The sequence below is a fragment of the Platichthys flesus genome, chromosome 16 (assembly GCF_949316205.1).
Source record: "Platichthys flesus chromosome 16, fPlaFle2.1, whole genome shotgun sequence".
In the NCBI taxonomy this organism is placed as follows: Eukaryota; Metazoa; Chordata; class Actinopteri; order Pleuronectiformes; family Pleuronectidae; genus Platichthys; species Platichthys flesus.
The window spans coordinates 4,219,633-4,235,989 of record NC_084960.1 but is presented as its reverse complement, the minus strand read 5'-3'; the positions used below and the strand labels follow the sequence as shown (position 1 = coordinate 4,235,989).

General features: G+C 41.7%; 1 protein-coding gene across 3 annotated transcripts in view; it reads left to right on the top strand.

Annotated features, from left to right (window-relative positions):
- The first annotated feature begins 728 nt into the window (after nt 1-728).
- Nucleotides 729-16,357, top strand: part of LOC133970678 (trinucleotide repeat-containing gene 6A protein-like) — a 33,699-nt gene continuing 18,070 nt past the window's right edge. The window contains exons 1-5 of one of the 3 annotated variants that reach the window (XM_062407672.1): nt 729-1,137; nt 4,387-4,438; nt 8,987-9,085; nt 14,963-15,275; nt 15,841-15,888. In XM_062407672.1, the coding sequence (XP_062263656.1) occupies nt 15,843-15,888 (46 nt within the window). In that variant the 5' untranslated portion in view covers nt 729-1,137; nt 4,387-4,438; nt 8,987-9,085; nt 14,963-15,275; nt 15,841-15,842. Of the gene's footprint in view, nt 1,138-2,414; nt 2,854-4,386; nt 4,439-8,986; nt 9,086-14,962; nt 15,276-15,840; nt 15,889-16,357 lie in introns of those variants that run through there. The other 2 variants (XM_062407671.1, XM_062407673.1) reach the window with 2 other exon arrangements.

The following is a 16,357-nucleotide window of genomic DNA, read 5'->3' as shown; positions in this document are numbered from 1 at the left end:
AATAAAGAAAGGGTGTGGTGAAAATGATGCGCAGACAAACTTGATTGTACTTCTCATAGAGCAGTAGAGAGACACTGTTTTCCTCCACGTGATCTAAAAGCTTTAAATCAAGGACAGTACATTTCATGCATTTCTCATCAGGTCTCTTTCACGTCTGCTTGATTTTTTCTGTTGCGGAAGAAATAATGACAATTCTCTCCAGGTCTCATTTCACCAGCTTAAGAGCCAGCATCCTCTGTGTCCCCCTGAAGTCCTCCCTCTGTCTGGCTTTGTAATTATGTCTTAACAGCTGTGAAATAGGAACTTCAAACAAATGGGCGACGACAGGGAGACAACTGCAGTGACAGTCAACTGGATATCTTCCCATTCGGAGACCAATTATATTTGAATTCCCTGTTGCCCACGAACACAACAACAGCTAGTAGGGATCTATTGGGAAACCAGGCTTTTTTGGCGACTGTCCTCCGGGGGCAGAGAGCTTACCCACTTGTTTATACAGTGTAGTGTAATCTTGCTGTCTTTGATACCTGGTCAAATAAAAATCATTACCTGGCAGTGAATGAACCACACCGATCTCTCTCTGTCTCTCCCTCCCTCACATCCTGATACACACAGATAAGGGAGGTAATTTGTGGACAAGGTTAGGGCTTGTTTTTGCCAGTGGAGGGTCAATGGTCATTGCTCTGCACACACGTTGTGCCGGTCTCTCCTGTAAGCAGCGGCCGCCTTTGTGTCGCTGGTGAAGCGTTGGCAGATTCCACACTGTATTTGTGTCTCTGAGCTGTTCAGGCGGAGGCTCCTTTTTACAAAAAACCCTGTCTATATCTCTTCTTTTAATCTCTTCACTGTTTTCTTACATCAAAAACCAAAGCCACTCATGGATGGCTGCGACAGGCCTGATAAATCGGGGCAGAGATGCTGAAATTCTCCAAATTCTTCTTTTGCCCGTCAGTGTGAGTCAGAGATGTTTTCACTTTCACATCAGGACACATTAACAAGTTCACTCAGCAGCGACGTGCAGAGCATTTGCATTTGGTCTTGTATACAGTGGAGGGATTAACGACTTGGAGCTCTGAGGCTTTTGGGTTTCCTGCTCGGTGGAGCTTTGATATTGAGCTTATAGACGCACACAAACAGGTCAGTTACCTTTTTTTTTTTTTAAATAATAGTTTGAATCAAAGCTAACATCATTAAACACAATGACTAGAATGGCACTCGAATAGTAAAGCACGTCTGTATGTCAAGGCTCAACAGGCCCTAACATTCAATCAACATCTAAATCCACACTCTCATGGATATGACTCAAATTTATGATTCAGAAATCTAAGATCATTTCATTGTTTCTTGGGGAGATTCACAAATGTCGAAAAAACAGCCTCTCCCTCAATGTGACAGGAAGTGAAAACATTTTTTTTTTTTAGATCTACATCTTAATCAAATCCACTGCAAAAGTTATTCCTTCACTAAGTTTCAACCAAAATGAGTTTTACACAACGAACAAACTGGCCAACAGAAATAAAAACAAAGCCTCATTGGTGTGGAGGTAATAATGAGATTTGTTATTTAGCTGGCAAAAAGTTTATTATTTCACCTTGGGAAATAAAGGAGGTCAGAGTCACCTACTGCACAGACACATGGGGTTCAATGCTCTGCTCAAGGACACTTCATCACACGGGTCTATGTGGGGATATGACGGAGAACTCCCTGTCTCCATTAATTCTAATCCATAAAAAAAGAATGCTTCTGAATAAGTTTAAATATAAATACACAACTGTGGCTGTTGTAGTTTCAACCTAGTGTGGTTTGTTATGGCTGTTTGTCGGTCAACCTTTCTTTTACAGTACAATATACACCCGTCACTGCTTTTGTTAGGAGGGGTAGAAACTGGCTTTAAAAGAAAAAACATAAATAAACAAAAGTATGACAGAATCCAGATACTTAACTGTAAAATAAATAAGAGGAAAACAACATTAAGTCCTTTAATTAAGGATATCCAGGACACCATCATTTATTTAGTCACTTATTTCACAGATTTTATGTAGAACAATTGTCACTGCAGTGTGTTTACATTTCCTTTGGGCATTGAAAACAATACAGTCTCACCAGAACTTTACTGAGGATAAAATATCAAAATAATATAAAATCATAAGGAGGAGGTCGAGGATTCATGACCTCAGTAATTTTGTATGTGATTTTCTTGGCAGAGACTTATTAATAAGATAAATTAAGACTTGATTAATCCTGAGAGAAATGATTGTGCCAGCTTGCTACAAGATTACAGTATGTCAACAATAAATAACATAGTAGAATACAGTGAATAAAACAATAGTATTAAATCTAAAAAAAAATTGTGATAAAAATAAAATAATAAAGTGTATAATACATTAAATAAAAATATAAAATGTATACGGAGTAATGCAGAACCAGAGCTTAATAATAATTAAAATAACCAATTAAACAACACACGGTTTAAATCCTATCAACGCACTTTAATCCTCTGTGCAACATTTTATAGAATGTGTTGTGGGTTTGCTTTCACATTCACCTTCTCTCTTGTGTTCCTGCATGTGTTTGGTTTGTCAGTCAGAGGAAGTGGTGAACGTGTTTCCTGCCCCTCACACACACACACACACAGTGAGGCAGACACACACACACACACACTGAGGCAGAGGAGGGGAAAGCTGAGCTCGAGCGAGAGAAGGTCTCAGGCAGCAGCAGCAGCAGCGAGCGAAGAAAATGGCGATCATGCAGGACGAGTTCCTCGCCTCGTAGATGCTGCACAACGAGCTGACTTTCTTCTAGCCTTACCGCCGGCGGTCCTTTCCACTCTGTTGCACTTTACCCTTCGATGAGGTGAGCCCGGTTCCGCTTGTGTTTTCGCCGTGTGGGTCGTCGAGCCGTGTCCGGGGCAGGGAGACCGGGTGGTGGAGGTGGAGGTGGTGGGGAGAGGGGGTTCTGCTGGCCGGTGGAGACAAGTTGAGCTGCCGCTGTTGTTTGGTTAGCCGTGACTGGGCTATGCTAGTTAGCGGCTAGCTAGCACAACTTGGGCGAGAGGCGCCTCGGTTTGCGCTGCAGTTTTATACATTTTTGTTTATTAAACGCATCTGGTAGCAACAATAAAAAATGGCCGGGGGGAGGGAGTGTATTTTTGCTGCAGACAACCGAGGATTTCCAGACGTCACTCTTGTAATTTGTAGGCAGCTTAACCTTGTGCTAACGCTAACTAGTTGGGTTAACCTTGGCTAGCCAGCTGTGCGCACTTTTCTGTCTGGAACATTGTGTATTTCTAACACCATTAACGCATTTATTTGACCAAAAATCAACATTCTTTCAATATTTCTAGACACAATGCATCCCCGTGTTAGTTGAAATGCACCGCTGCGTTTTTTAAATTACACCGGCTAAGCTAAGTAGCCCGCTTCGCAGCGTTAGCTACCAAGCTAGCACTAGCACCGATGCTAATTTGACGACGCAGGTTGCTCGGCGGTGAAAGCCGGCGGATTGCGCTGCTTTTTTATGGGGGTTGGTGGGGGGGCGACGCAGTGGTTCACATGAAAAACACACTAGGGGTTTATGGTGCTACCGCCGCCTGCAGGGGTTCGGGGAGTCTCGACCGGGGCGTTTATCCCCCTCTGTCGGCGGAGAGGCAGCAGCTGGCGAGCCCGCAGCTCCCCGGGATAAATGGCTCCTGCAGCCGCGAGTCACCCAGTTGCGTTTCTACACTCGACAAAACACAATCGCTGAACTGAAACCGCGGTTGTGTTGTTAAGCTGCAGCGGTCGCACCGAGGTGTGCACAGTTAAGGTCATTGTTGTGTGTTCGCCTGCGCTTGGAAAAATACCAGAGTCGAGAGCAGGAGCGAGAGAAGCCATGTTGGTTAAGCTGTAAGTCAGGCTACAGCTGAGATAATGGCCGATCAGGACCAGATCTGTGACTCTGACCCACACACAGACACACACACTCTCTCTCTCTCTGTGTCTTTATCTGTCACACACATTCTGTAGTCACTTAGCAGGACCTGAGCTTTAAGGTCCCCGTGGTCATGCGTCGCCCTGTTATGCAGTTTAACCTGCATTTCCACACCACCTTGTCGAAATACTTCTCAACCCGCAGTCCGTCCAGACTCTCGCTGCTTGTGTGTAAATGATTGGCCCCATTGCAAAATTAACTGGGCGGAGGTGCACTTCGCCTGAACTAGATTACAACCTTGTGTTTACCACTTCAGGTGCAGCAGCTTTAGTGTGCAAGCCTCGCTCCTGTCCTGGTTTGTCCCCCCGTGACCAGTTGTTTAATCACAATAAACCCGCATCACACCCACACATGCATGGCTATCTTTTTTGTTTGCATTTCTGTGAGATTATCATTCTTATCTGTTTTTCTTTTCAGAGATTTGGAATCGGAAGCTGTTGCCACCAAAGAAACTGAAGCATCTTAACAGGTGAGTTGTGGCAGCATTTAACACGTGCTTAATTTAAAGCTAGGGTTGGTAATCCTGGAGAAACCAACAAGAGCATGATACAATTTGGGGGAAATTACAACCCTGAGATCCAACCTCCTCCCATCGACCCACATAAACACGCACCTGACTTTTCCGTGACTCACTGGCACACCGACCGATCATTTCATTTGTACTGAATGAATTGATATTGATTGTGTTTATTACAGTCCTACAAGGGCCATACACAGTTTTTTAACTTCCACACAACTTTATTAACTGATTGCAATTGGGACTTGAAGAGTATTTTAACAAAAGATTTAAAAAAAAAAAAGTGTTTCAGAAACAGATTACCACCTTTACCTTTATATCACCATTTCAGACACGTGGATAAAAGCAGGACCTGTGTGGGTCTGTATGTGTTGGGCTGCTGAAGGGGTGTGTGTGTGTTTAGGTCAGGGGGACATTGGACGGGCAGCTGCTGCTTATGCAAGCACATGCAGTTCCGTTTGAATTGAATTGGAGGGTCTGGGTTGGTCTAGGCCGTATTGTGCTGAGTAAGCTTTGCTGTTTTAAAATCGCTAAATGACAAGCCAGGGTCCTGATGTTTTGTGTGTGGAGAGGTGTTTGTGCAGCTCATTGTGTCCATATAGTTGGTCTAAATGCACGCACACAATAGAGGCATGGACCACAACGAGTCCATCGCCCTACACCGAGAGTTGAGCTCTAACATATTCAGTTTTCTGATCGGAAATCAGCTTAAATCTCGCTGTGGGGCACAATATCCTGAATTGTAATTTTTTTATGAACATGTCCTAATTTTAAACAGCTGCTGCACCAACTCACTGCTCTTTGACACATCAACGGTATTTCTCTTCAAATACATTTAGTTGTATTTCATGGTTTATTAAGCCCATGGCTTGATATTGTATGCTGGTTTGTTGCTGAGGACAGATGCTTCACATTTTCCCAGCATCGTGGCATATTTTCCTTATATTTGTGAGTGATTGTTGCTCAAATAATGTCAAGGGAAACAATATTAATGTACATAGATATAAAGTATCAAACTTAATTTTTGCCGCATCTTACATTTGCTCTTTCACATCAGTTTGAAATTGTTTCACTCTGAGACGTGTACATTTCAAATGGTTGCAAATATTTATTTGAATGAGTCAGATGGAATTTCTATTTTGTTCCATAAATAACGCAACCAATAACGTCCAGTGTTGCCTGAGATCATTCCAGCTTCCACTTAGTTTTTGGGAAATCGGATTTACTTCTGTTTTCAAAATATGCTCTGTCCTCTATTTTACAGCTAGCAATTGGTAAACAAATATTCTAGATGTAATCCATTAACAGCTTGTGGCTTACTGAATAGGTAAAGTTTTGAACATGGCCTCTCTGCATGTCTTCAGTTATTCATAAGTAAAACAACCGTGAGTAATTCTGTGTAGAAACAGGCTCCCCATCCTCACATGCTTACATATCCTGTTTATTGCTTCAGGGCCTGTTGAATTTTTAAATATAACAGTGACGGAAAATTGTGTAATAAGTTGAGTCTAATGTTATTTCCTTTGACTTCGTGCAACAATGCTTTGTTGAGCTTCACTTTCACTTTTGGCTGTTGTCTGGCTCCGTTACTGTTCTCTACACGTCTTTTTATTCTTCCCTTATATATGTAGAGTGGCTGAAGCGGCTGCAGCTAAACGTAAATAAAATGACTCCATATTTACATGCCCAATTTGTGATGGTAATTTAATAGTGCAGTGCAATGAATTCCTTGTTTTGCAAGGTTCAGGTAGTTGACCATTGCCCCTCGGGCAGCAGTAAAGCCACACCTGCAGATGGTCATGAGACTGGAACACTCAAGATGCAGGATTGGATTGTTTGTTTGCCATTGATCTGCGCAGGTTCAAATAGGATGCAAGCCACTCAAGGTGTATTTTACCTGGGGTGATCATTTAATTGGTGTAGATGGGCAATTTTAAACACATAGCCAGAGTCAAGGTTGTGGGTAATATGTTGTTGTGAATCAAATTTGCACTTTAAACACTAATAACATGTCTATATGTAAACCTTTCATTCAATTAGAAACAGTTATATTATCATTTAAATAAAATACACAAATAATCTTTACTAAAAATAAGAACCCCCCCCCCCCCCATATTTCTCTGTCAGGAGCAAAAATGAATTAATTTTTTCAGCCAGAAATATGACATTGCCTTTCTCAAGTTACTGCGACCTGAAATGAACTGTCTTGATTTTCACTTGTGTGTCAAAACAAGACATTTTACGCAGCCAGGCTGGAAATGTCACATCTTTGAACGTCAGCCTCACAGGAGTCTTCTCTGATGAGCTGTTTGTGATGAGGAGATACCCGCTGTCATTCCTTAATTGAGTGATGGCGTTCCTGGCCGAAGCCTCCAGTGTGAGAACATGCTAATGCAAATTGATGCAAATGACGCGGTGTTGTACATGCAAATTAGCCACGCGACTAAGCTCAAGGTTTTTGTTCGGCTGGGATAGCAAAACCCTTCTGAGGGTGTTAAAAGATGCTCATCGTCGGTTGTGTAGGTGTAAAACAAATACAACAACTTTGTCCAAAAGGCTACAAATACAATCAATACCCAGTCCTCGCTGGCATCACTGTCTGACTCACTTCTGGGAGAGAAACAACGTTTACAGTGTGTAAGGATGCAATAGTCTGAAGACTCAGACTTCTCATCTCTACCACCTCAGGAATCCAAATGAAAAGTGATTATTTAAAGTTATGTGGGAGGCAGAGGAATCATTCTTCACTACGAATGACACGAGCAAAAGTAGGTTCATACTTAACTGAATTGAAAAGGAAATTCAGGGCGAAACAGATTCATTATTATTCTGCACTAACTGAATGGTATGACATCTATTAGAAACCACTCTTGGCAACTCGGACAGAAATACATTTACTATTCTTTACTATAATTTATTTTTATCCATAATTGCCTGGAAAGAGACCAGCCCGAGCTTTGTACGTAATGTACCTGTCATCATGCATCTTGCAGACAAACAGGAAACGACAGTTATTAATCATGTTTAGAATCATTTCCCACATACAAATACAGAATGCCCAAAAATACTTGTAATTTCATAATTGTGACTAATTGTTTGAAGTTATTATTTAAAGGAAGTTGTACATTTGTTTCGTAGCCTTTGATATTCTTCATTTTATCTGATTGGTTCTAACTCTCCAGTTTGACTATTACATCTATAACTTTAAAGAAAGCCTGCACAGGAAGCCAAGTTTAATATTTTATGTTTTGGTTGTTTAATTTAAGGTTTAGATTTGGCTTTTATTTTGATTTGGGATCAAATAAACATAATTGTCTGTTTCGCCTCAGTTTTCTTTATTCCTTATTTTGGTGACTGGAAGTGTCACCACCCCCCCCCCCCCCCCCCCCCCCCCCCCCCCCCACACACATCCACCCACCTCTGTCAGCTGTAGCTGTCGGGGGATGGGCAATTGTCGGTCCATTCATAAACAGATGCTGTCCGTGGTGTGTGTGTATGTGTGCACTCCAGGAGGGCCCCCACCATGTTCTGCTGTTGTTGTTGGTGAACCCGGAGCCATCTGCTGAAGCACTTGATGGTTGGAAAGGACAGGGAGGGTTATGGGAACAGAGGGAGAAGAGTGGTGTCTGAAGATGGTTGGAAAAAATTATAGAACTTTGTTTATATTAGTTTAACTACAACAGATAAAGGCAAAAAGCTGATTTTGTGTTCAAAAGCAGAAATGATCAAACATCAAAGCAGAATCTTTTGTTGTTGATGGTTTCTGAAAGAACATTTCAGTATTTTTGAGCCGCTGTGATTAATTAACTAAGCAGTACCTCATAAATAAACAGTTAATGTTGCATTCATGATTAGTTGTTTCATCCTCTCTCTGCATCTGTCTGTTTATAGCTAAAGTAAGTGCTGTGCTGTAATCCCATTATTGGATTAGACTTTCTCCTGCGGGCTAAATGGCACACCCAGCGAGACCAGTGCAGATAAACTTGACTCTCCCAGATGGAGATACTATACAGTCTGATTTTAAACTAATAGGGACACTAGTAAAAAACGTATTTGACATTTCGGAGCCAAATGAGAAAATAAATTGTAACCAGCTAAAGGCAATAAAATGCTTAATCTCAAACCGTGTATCATCTTGTACGTTGTTGTCATCCAGCAATATAAACTGGTGTAATACTGACTTTCACTATAGGCAATAATTATTATGAAACTTCTCTATTCTTTAAAAGTCTGAACAAAGCTCAGCACCATGAATGGAAAAAAGAAAAAGATAATATAAGACTATAATGGAGTATTGTCTTTAGTAGCTAATCTCACTTGAGAATCTTATCATGCATTTTTGCTTAACAATTTAAACAAATATAAATTTTCTGTGATTAAAGTGTTGCAGTTTCACAACCTCCTCAAACCAAAACCACGTTCTTATGACTAAATGATGAAGTTTGTGGTAAATACTGTGCAATGTGATGTAATGGTGTCTGTCTCGGTTCCTTTCCACAGGGATCAAACCCATAGAGGGAAGAACAGTGGATGGAAGAGAGAGAGAGACGGAGAGTGTGAAGAGGAAGGAGGATAAGAAAATACAAGACTGGACAAAAGGTGAGTGAAGGCGTCAGTGACGTCTGTCAGGGGCTGCTGTGATCTGGATACAAAACAAAAAACAGATCAACAGATGATTTTGGTGATTGTCTTTTACTGTTTGTTTAATCAGTAATTGAGTCATTAATAAGCACAGCACGAGATGATCCCACACCCTAATAAAATATTATTGCTCTGCCCTACGTCCACTTAATTAAAATGATTTGCTATTATACAGAAAGTCTTCCTCTGTTTAATTAAGCATCTATTGCTTCTGTGATGCAAGCCTCTGTTCACCCTGCAACAAGCTCTTTATCTACAATATCTGCTGTGCCGTTAGAACAGCAAGATCCAGCTCTCATAGTGTTAATAGGCCCATTTTGCCAACTGCAGTTCTGCACAGTAAGCAAGGATGTGATTAATATTGCATATCAACAGAATAGTTCTGGAGGTGGTAAAAACGAACACTGCAGTCTTAAAATAGATTTACTAGCCTCGGAGCTGCAGTTTAGAGTAGAGACATGGATCTGGCAATAAAATCTGGCTTTCAGGACTTTTTAAAAATGTAATCTTTTTATTTTGCTACCATTTTATCCTCCCTGCATAGTCTGGGTCCTGTCCCTGTTATCTATCCCACTGGTGCAGTGTGCTCTACTCTAACGACCCTCAAGGTCTTCTTGCCATGTGACGGAGTTGTGTTTCCATTGAACTGCGTTACACTTTCCATAGACTCCTCTTTATACAGACCTACTTCGTTTACAGCTGCAACTACTGTCATGGTTAGCATAGGCAGGACGTCTGATAGCGTATATCTCTGACCTTGAGCCCGTCTTTCGAGTTTCAATTGCTCTCTCTTTTTGTATTCACTCCTCCACCATCGTCCTACTTTGTCTTTCACTTCGTCTGACCCTCAGACTACATAGTTAGATGTGGTGATGTGTCTCTTTGCAAACAGATGAGTTGAACTCTCTGTTGTACCAGACCGCGAACGGACAAAGCCATCTATTGTCACGGAAGCTCCTCCCCCCAAGATAATAGTTATACAGTAACAGGAGCAATCATTGTACTTCTGAAGGGTGTTGATACTGCAGCAAGAGTCTAAAAGCTAATGTTGCTTGAGTTATGTGCAGCTCAGCTCAGTTATGTCGTGAACACAGTTGGAATGTGACATTTTATGCAGAACATTTTTCTGACAGAACAAACGATTGTATTTGACTCTAATAAGTGTGCATCAAGCAGTGGTTTGATTGTGGCTTCTAATTTATCCTTTGTCAGTGTAATATTTAATATTATTAAAACCTGGCTGATGGAATCCTCAGTCATTTAAAAATAATGGAAAATAACCTGTGAACACCGGCTTGATATCTGCCATGTGACTGGTAAAGTAGGTAGAAGTCCTATGTGCTTAAAATAGTGTCTGAATCCTGAGTCATGCGGTTCAGTGCAGAAACATGAATTTGGCAATACATGATAAATACTGGAAAGAAAAACCTGTTCAACTCCCAGAAGCCTGAAGTAAATGTACTCACTGCTGGGCCCAAAGCTGCGAGTTGAAAGTTTCTTGGCATGCCTGCTGGCAAATATTACCGGTCTGGGTGGAGGTGGGCAGGTGTCGGTGAAATCAAATGGATGACTGAATAATGGACAAATCAGCTAATGAGTCATAAGCAAAACCTTAAGTTTGTGCACATTGCCCTTAGTTTTAGTTTGGATTGTGTGCGGTCGCCCTCCTAACCACTCCCAAAGTTCACGGGACAGCGGTGGACCACATGAGTGTGCCTATCTGCTCGTGTACACACTCGCACTGCACATGTAAACAATCGCAGTGCATGTTGTTTTGAAAGTGAAGCAGATGTGTAGCAGAGCACCTTCTCATGTCCTTTATATTGGTGTTGCATGAAACCAAGGAAGCCTCAGCAGGAAAGATGCAGAATCTCAGCTCTCACTCTCTCTCTGTGTTCTCCTCAGCCGTTTTGTTGATGAGAGGTTGTGTATATTTGAGAGACTAACAGTCTGAAATCTAAGTCGGACAAGTCCAGAGGAGTTGGGAGTGTTTAGGAATGCTGCCACGACAACAAGGTCTTCCCTAACTTTTGACTTAACAAGTTATTTCAGTTCGAGAAAACAGATTCAAGATGGCCTGTTTAGAGAAAGATTAAATCAGATTAAAGAAGAGAAAGGAATCCAGCAAAGTTAAACATGTCTGTGAGCTTGAGGAGTAACAATATGCTTGTGTTGACGCTGGAGCATATTTATAAAGGCAATGCTGCATACCTAGGATCAGTAGATGAGGACACGTGTCTGTGTATGAGAAGTGTTTTCTCCGGTGCAGCATTTATCAGACGTGCACTGTTGTCATGTGATCTGCAGCCGTCTTTTTCATTCCATGTTTATGGGGATATGTTTTCAAAATTAAGGTTTGTCGCTGAAGGCCGGTGGAGTTTTACTTTCATGCAAATTATATATATATAAAAAAAAGTCTACTTTGGGGGGAAAAGTGTAATGCTTCAAATAGATTCTGCAGTTGCATAGCAACAGGCAGACACACAAAAAGTGCCCGAAGCAGAACACAATGTTCAGATGATGGTTCAGTTGCACCGGTGTTTAAGATGCTCAGGTCAATCAGTTGAGAGAATATGCAATGTTTTCCATTTACTAACCTTTGTAGCGATCGTTTGGTATCAATTACAAATTCCTAAAATGAACATATGTGAAACTTAATGCAAGAGATTGTGTGAAACAAGCAAGATGGACCTGTCAGTTAAATGCATCTTGGTTTAGATCCATCTCTTCCTCACCAGGTTACTTAATGTAAGTTTTAAGGTAGAAAACAGGACCATAATACTTGGATCAGTTAATTCTGTTGTAGCACTATTCAAGGATTCATGAAGTTAGCTACACGTCCCTTTTTGTTTCTTTCCTTCTTACTGTGTGTAGGGGGGGGGGGGGGGGGGGGGGAGGAGTACACATTGTACTGGCTTCGGCTGCTGCTGACTTCAGGAAGTTGACCTCTTTGCTTTTTATACATGTTCGAAGCTGCAGCTGCATTCCTCTCCCATCATCCTCAGTGACAGCCTCTTCGCCTCTTTGTCCCTCCTCAGACGCATTTCCCCTTCCCTCACAAGGCTGGGTGGTATGACCTCAAATCAATATGACCATTATTACAAAGAAACTGACCTTGATTATTTAATGCCTCACTTCTGATTAGTGTTTATTGTTAAAGTGTGATGTCAGCGCAGGTTATTGGGGGAGGGAGGAGGGTTTGTGCGTTTCGGAAAGTATTAACATGCGTTAGAAAAATTAAGTTGTAGAGAGGTTATAAATGTCTGTTTCTATACGTTTTCTATGGATTAATGCTCTTACCCTCATCTTATTCCTCCTCTTTGCCTCAGTATCATCTGGTTTCTTTTGTGTCTTACTTCCCCACTTCAGCTACACTCACTGTGTTTGTGTCTTGTCCCCATACCGTCCCTCCACCCCCCCTCCCCGCCTGTAAGATGATAGCAGTGGAACTGCTGCCAACTCCAGGGGCCCTCATGAAAGCCGTTCTCAGATAGAAGCAGGGAGAAGGGAACAAACTGTACTCTGTACCGACTAGCAGCAGTGAACATGCTCACACGCACACACACAAACCGAGGGATAATGTTCACTTTTTCACTTTAGTAATCTTGCATAATTAAAAGTAACTGTGGTCTTTGTTGTAGTAATTATTTTGTAGCTAAATAAATGAAATAGGGCTTATATTTAAAACCAGATAGATTACATTACAAATATTAGTTTACATGCAGACACAAGCTGCTAAATTGTTTTGAATTCATTCAATCATTCCTCCAATAAAAGCTAAAACATGAATCTATCACACCAAGAAATCCTTACTATGAGAAGATGGAACTGGTGCATATTACAGATTTTAGCTACTATTGATCATCTAAACACTTGATTAACTTTGTTGAAATATAAATTGATTAATTAACAAATAGTTTCAAATTCAAAACTACAATTTCTGATAGTGGCCATAACAATGTGGTCATCAACTGAATAATTTCCCCCAAAGTGTTGATCACTAACCAACATTGGTTCAGTCGATGATGTGCCCTTCTCACAGTACAGTGGTAAACATCTACTTCATTTTTAATTTGCACTGCCTAATAAGGATAAATGGTTATCTATGAGTAGGCACTTTGAATTGGATGCTTTGGGGTTGACGGTTCTTTCCATGTTGGAAGGTTGAGTCAAGTTTCAAGGAAGTAAACAGCTCAGTTTGCTTGAAGAGTCTTGCCCTTTAAAAAGAAGTAGCTGCCAGAGGGAGAAAGTCAATTCCACAGTGAACGCTCTAAATTTCTCTAAAGTATTTCTCATTATGACTTTCATATATGGAGCCGTTTGCTCATGAGGTTTTTGAAATGATGATATCATTGTCTCGTCTGTTTTTTGATTGGTTCCAGACGGCCGCTGTGCAGCCCTCTGGCAGGCTTAATGTTTAGGTGCTGGCTGTGTGCCCATGTTCAGCTGGTGAGCGGTGAGTTAATAAAGGTGGAGTTTGGCCTCAGTTAAGTGTGTCTGGTCAGTTTGTTGGCTTTCATAGCGATGATAGCTGTGAGTCTGTAAGAAGCCTTTCCACGGATATGAGTTGCCCTGTTTGGATTCTGTTTTCTTTTAGTGAACTGGGGTTAATGTCACTGAACTAAACCACGCAAGTTTCCTCCAAACGCTCCACACATCTAACACAGGCATGCTTCATTGCACTTGCACACTTTGCTCGTTGTGCACACAAGTGTTAGTCAGGTCTCTTATCATGTTGGCTAGTCAACAGAGTGGTTGCTATTTGAACGCAGGGTTTATAAATAGACCTGTGTACTGCTGCAGCAGGCACAGAGGGCTAACACACTTGTTAACCTGCACCGAGAAAAGGTCAGGAGGCACGTGCATGTGCACACACACACTTTTCTTCTTGCTGTCAAATACACTAGTCCACTTTCCTCTGAAGGATGTCTGTGTCCCTCTCCGCTCTGTTGATTCCTGCCTTTGTCCTCTTTTTTTTTTTTCTTTTACTGTCTTTTCCTCGCAGTTGCTCACAGCTTCTTTCTCCGCTCCAGGATAAGTGGTTTCGCTCGCCATGGCGTCCGAGGGCAGTGCTGCCAGGTTTAAGCCCGTTGTTTAACCCTAATCTAGTCCCAACTCGTACAAATTCGTTCCCCCTCAAGAGGAGAAGGTGTGCAGGGTCGTTACTCTTCTCTCTTTTTTCATGCTACTTTTCCAACATACCTAACTGACTCACGTGTTTATCTCACTCTCAAGGGAACTGAATCTGAAACAGAAACATCTGCGTGTGTGGTTTATGCCAGTAGGGATTGTTGATTGCAGAGACGACATTAAAAAAAGCCAAAGAAAAGATACATTTCCCCTTTTTTTTTTTTTTTTAATATATCTGTGGTGATAACTTTAGCTTTGGCTGTATTTGCCTGGTTTTCATTGTCAAAAAAAACCAAGCCAACCCTCCAATTGCCACTTTATCACAAACCCATAAAAGATTGTAAACCACTTTGGTCTGACTGCATCATGTGGTCGGATCACATACTTGTCTTGTGTTTACTGGTGATACAAATCATAACATTAGATTTCAGATAGGCATCATGAAAATTATACAAGAGATGTGTTTCTACTGAGTCGTGTGTGCCTGTCATCTGCTCGTCTGAATCCCGTTGGACTGTATAAATATTAAGACATTTGCATGAAGCATGTGTTAATCACATTTGCCCAAAACCCCTCTAGAAAGACTTGAGGGGTTTACAAACCGATCATTTGTCATAAAGTTGTTGATAATGTCCATGCAGTATGTTTTTTTTTTTTTTTAAACCAACCTTCTTGCTCTTTTGTCTTCTCTGTTGTTCTCTGCAGTGCCGGAGCAAGCCAATTTGAGGCAGAGTCCTAAATCAAGACCACCACCCCCCTTCCCCCTCCCCGCTCTCACTTACGTGCACACAAAAACACACATACAGTCTTCAGCAATGCCAACGGGGCCTGGTCAGCCTTCTGCCCGCTCTGATAAGCCCCGCCTTGTCACTTCAGGCCCTTGAGGCTGTGTCCTCCTGAGCTTCGACTTTTAACCCCCCCTCTGTCGACCTGGGATCCAGAGGTCGCCCGTTCTCCACTCAGCCCAGGGACGCCCTCCTGCACCGCCAGGAGCCGCAGCCACCAGCCACACTGTCAGGTAAATTATTGAAAGAAAGATAAGAACTCAAGCTCACTGTCGGAGATCCGTGTGTATCTTGAAATGCATTATGGAACACCAACCTGCAGAAGCACCCTGTCTGCCATTGCTCACGTTAAAAGAAATGGTTACGGTTGCATTTGAATGGCAGTAAATGTTCAAATGTTTTTGCTCACAACTCCTAATGAGTTTCCTCTTCTCTCTTTTATTGTATCAACAAAGAAACTGTTAAATGATTACGTTTGTGACAACATTTGTTTTAGTTTGATCAAACATTTATCACAGAAATTTGTGAATGTGATGTCTTGCTAAGCGCGACATCATCATACAATCTTTGAATGTATATTTCATTCTTCGTATTATAATTTGAATAACCACCTGCTAACTTGTGTCTTAACCCTTAATACTCTTTACTTGCAAGCTCTTCTCACTGCTCTTACCTGTTTGCCTGATTCTCATTGAATGACCTATCAGTCCTAACTAACATCTCCTCACTGTCTGTTTCCCCCCCGCTATCTAACTCCCCTTAAGCCTGTTTGACAGTCTTTCCTCTCTCTGTTTCCAGGCATGGCTCCCATTCGGGATTCCGTCAGCCACTCCCCTAATCAAACAGGTGACGACACATGGGTTTCTTTCCTCCCCCCTATTCCTCTGCCTTTCATTCTTTCTTCCAGTGCCTTACTTTGGCAGTTTGCTTTGAATGTGGAGCTGCGATCTGACCTGACCTTGACTGATGATACACACACAGAGAGAGAGAGAGAGAGAGAGAGATGAATGAGTGAGAGAGAGACAGACAGAGTGTGTGAAAGGGAACAACAGGAGACGTGGAACACAAACACGATAAGCATCACACACCGATGGCAGCACTGCATGTGAAAGAGGCTTTGAAAGTCAGACACTTTGTGCAACTGATTGGTCAAAAAACTAAACATAAATTGTTACATGAAAGTTAATATTGAAATAATGGAACGGAAGCTGAGCTGAAGGAAACTTCCTCAGAGCGGATGCTTTGAGTGTCCCACATTCCGTAACCCTAATCCCAGACCTGCCACCGTGACTCCTCTGCAAAACCAGATACTTTT